A 3718-nucleotide genomic window follows, 5' to 3' on the forward strand; every position below is an offset into this window, starting at 1 on the left:
ATGAGGCAGCAGTGTGGCTGTCTGACGGAGTAACCAAACCTCATGCTAGGCCATAATGGCAATCATCAAGTTTATGAAGTGACACTTCCCCCCGATCAACCCTGGTGAGACTGTACCCGTAGAGTGCTACGTCCAGTTTGAGGTTCCACAGTGCAGAGAGAACACTGACAAGCTGTAGGAAGTCCAGCAGAGGCAACCAGGGCAGTTGGGCCATATGACCCACTGGGAGATGCTGAGAAAGCTGCATGTATTCAGCCTTAAAAAGAAGTGATTCACACAAATCTTCCTTCTTTCTTCAGCTACCTAAGGAGAAGGTGTAGGGACGAGGGAATGAGGCTCTGCTTGGAAGTCATCAGCAACAGAGCAAGAGACAATGGGAAAAAGTTACTACTCAGGAAATTATGATTAGCTATACAGGAAACATTTTTCATTATGAGGGTTGTCGAACATTGGAACCAGAGAAGTTGACCAAAGAGGATGGTTCACTATCAGTGCACATATTCAGAACCTGACAGGGCAAATGCCTTAAACTTGATCTTGTTGGCCCGACTTTGAATGGAGGATTGGACTACATGACCTCCAGACTTCCCCTTTCAACATAGGTTATTTTGTAATTCTTAAGTTATTGGAAGGAAGAAAGAAAGACTGGACTAACAGTTCCATTTTATTGAAAGCGTTATAGTAATGCTTGGAAAACTAACATCTAGCTTGCTGTGAGAACTGCATCTGTGAAACAAGCTGAATCCTGTGGACCACTATAAGTCTGTCAAACTTTGGGCAGCAAGATGGAGGCTGCCGAGTGTGACTTATTCTATAAATTGGATTCTGTATGATCCTGAAATGCAGACTGTGTACGATCCTGAAATGCAGACTGTGTACAGAACTATCCACTGATGAGTTCTTTGATTGCCATTTCACTCTATGTATGGCACACTAAAAATGCTGCAACTTTTAGTCATTTTGCCATTCTGTAATAGTTTAGAATTACAAAACGTGTTAAAAGCTTTCTAGCCTCTGATGTTAAGCTTGTCTTCACTTCTTTCCACAGGGACAACTTCAGGACCGAGGAAGGATGCAGCCACTTCTCCTGTGCTGATTGGCAGCAGCAAAGAGATTGCACCAGTCCAACACGACACTTCACGGTAAGCTGCCAGGTAATCTCTAGTTTAAGATTCTGCGAACACAACAATCAAATTCTCCTGGAAGCAGGGAAGTGGCTGAATTTGGATGGTATTTTGTGTTAGCACGAACTGGATAATATAAACTAAAAACTACCATATCCTTTTGACATTTATAGTAAGCCTTAAATTGCTTGTTCGAATAAGAAAAGCAGAAATATGCTAAGTTCTAACATTTTAATTTTACTTTGATTTTGAACAGAAAGTATTTTACGTTCCAAGTCCTGACACATTAAATACATTTGTAAATAATTTGAATGGATGGTGTTAACCCCTTTTAGGATTTAAATCCACTTGAAGGTTTTAATCCCCCTGTATTCCACTCCTGCCCTGTATTTTATCAAATGGCATTTTTTTTTTAAATGTGTTGTACCAGAGTTATTTTATGTTTGATGACAAACAAGAAAATCACATTAAGTCAGCAATTCCTGGTTATACTATATATCTGCACTAAATGCACTGGAAAAGCAGCATTATCACTTCTGCTCCAATGAAGAAAAAAAAAAAGCAGCATTGTTGTTACACTTAGGAGTCTGAAAACAACTTGCTTTCCTTAGGCAGGATTACAATTCTAGCAATAAGTGCCTACAACAGCATACAATCCTTACTTTTCTTTATCATACCCCACATTTTCTTGTAATAAAATCTTTAGTTGAGTAACAAAGTAAATGCAGGTTAAGGTATGAATTTGCTGTGTTTTACACCACTAGTTAGATGACTTTGTGCAGTGGGATGACAAGAATGTACAGCTGCTCATAAGAAGAGTTAAATGTTTCTTAGAGACTGAGAGGGCTTGAGTCAGGTTTAATCTTCCCTTGGCCCAGTGGACTAGGAAAATGTATGCCTGATATCATCCCTGTATTCTTGGCAGCAGCTGGCAGTTTATTTCTATCTTCTGAGAGAGCTCATGATATATAATAGGTGAAAAACCACTATCAATATTGACAAATTTGTACTTACTTGCTATGGAAACACTTTTTTTTTCCTGAAGGAGAGGATGATAATTCTGGGAGGATTTAAGGGCTGAGATAGATTGGGCTCTGTTTCGCACAAGTAACTGCATGTTTAAACAAACAGAAACCATAAGATTGCCTAAACATTTCTCTTAGAAGCGAGAGCTCCCTTTGCAAGCCGGTAATATCACATAAAGAATGTGTAAAGATGCTGCTTGATACTGTCTAATACTGATAAGTTGAGACTCCATTCAAGCACTGAGGAGTAGAAATAATTATTCACACCATACAACAACTGTTCAGAAAAAAGGAATTTTATGCAAGGGGATTGATGGTCCATTTTTTTCATAGAGGGGAGTAAAATAATTGTTGAAATATGCTGCTAGAAATCGTATCAGATAAAGTGATCAGTGAAAGGAGTCTGATTAGCTGTCATCCTTAAAGGGTTTGTTTTACCAGTTGATACGTTGAAAAATCTTGTATTTCTGGGGTGCTCTCTCCCACTCTTCCTTGCTTTCTTTCTCTGTGTTGATGCTGTAAGTATAATTGACCAGTTTAAGCAGCCATGTTGTGCTTTCCCTTACTCATGGCCTTCTCTAATTGAAAATGGTAAATGGACAAGTATTTCTGTGGAGACCTAAAGCTGATCCTATCCTTCATCAAAAAACCTGCTTGGGCAGCAGGTCAGTGTCAATTTATCACTGAATGGTTATACGCTTAGACTGCAGGTTTAACTAACTAAATTAATCAATATTGAGAATTATTGCTGCTTTTGTGCCACTAAAGTTAGGGTTTGTCAGCATGTTTGTTATAATCTGTGATTTGGGGGGGTTAACAGCTTAACCGCAACAGTTGGCACGGGCCTGAAACTTGCAGCACAAAGCCCTAGCCTAAGAGCAAATTTATTTATCGGCAGTACGTGTAAACCTAATTACTTTTGACTATTTAAATTTACAGGACTAGATTCAACTCATGTTTGTGCCAGCTCTAACTAGCACAAACCCTGGCACCCTGCAGTAGCAGCCGTGGAAAGCCTGCCAGGGAGAAGGTGTTGGAAAGCGACAGAAGCTCCCTGCCAGCACGAGGCATCAGGGTGCTAGAGCAGCTTCTGGGGAGGGCTGGCTGGATAAGCAGGCATGGCAGGTAGAAGATGCCTTGGCTTGATAGCCTGTCTTGGCAAGGCTCAGCTGGAGGCTTCAACGTGTGTTACAGCTACCTCAGGCTTGAGGAAGGATCACTGCAGTCCTGCGTTCTTCTCTCTCTCAGAATGAATCTTGCCTGGGACAAGAAGTAAGTGTCCCTGGAAAGGAAAGCTGTGTGCTTTGAGAGCTCTAGTGCTAGACCTGTAGAAGGAACAGACTTGCAGAAGGTGCACAAGGTGGTTTCAGTGACACCTCTGAAAGAAAACCAGCATTTCTTTATCTAGCATCCTGAGTTGGGCTAATAGTGGATTTGTTTGCCTATCCTGCTTCAGTGCGTGCCTGTTCCTGTTTTTCATAATACAGCCAAGCACTGCATGTTTGATTACCTAATGTTCGTAATCCAAGTTGTCTACACCTGCAGGAGCCCCTTGAAATTTGTTCACAG

At 40.9% G+C, this 3718-nt stretch overlaps 1 protein-coding gene across 1 annotated transcript in view; it reads left to right on the plus strand.

Moving 5' to 3' along the window:
- Positions 1 to 1146, plus strand: part of KIAA1328 (KIAA1328 ortholog) — a gene marked incomplete at its 5' end in the record, with an annotated part of 126341 nt that extends 125195 nt beyond the window's left edge. Inside the window, one exon of the mRNA XM_009876270.1 lies at positions 1049 to 1146. Coding sequence (XP_009874572.1) covers positions 1049 to 1146 — 98 coding nt within the window. The remainder of the gene's footprint in view (positions 1 to 1048) is intronic.
- Between the last annotated feature and the right edge of the window lie 2572 nt (positions 1147 to 3718).

This window comes from Apaloderma vittatum, unplaced genomic scaffold, assembly GCF_000703405.1.
Source record: "Apaloderma vittatum isolate BGI_N311 unplaced genomic scaffold, ASM70340v1 scaffold2299, whole genome shotgun sequence".
Taxonomy (NCBI): domain Eukaryota; kingdom Metazoa; phylum Chordata; class Aves; order Trogoniformes; family Trogonidae; genus Apaloderma; species Apaloderma vittatum.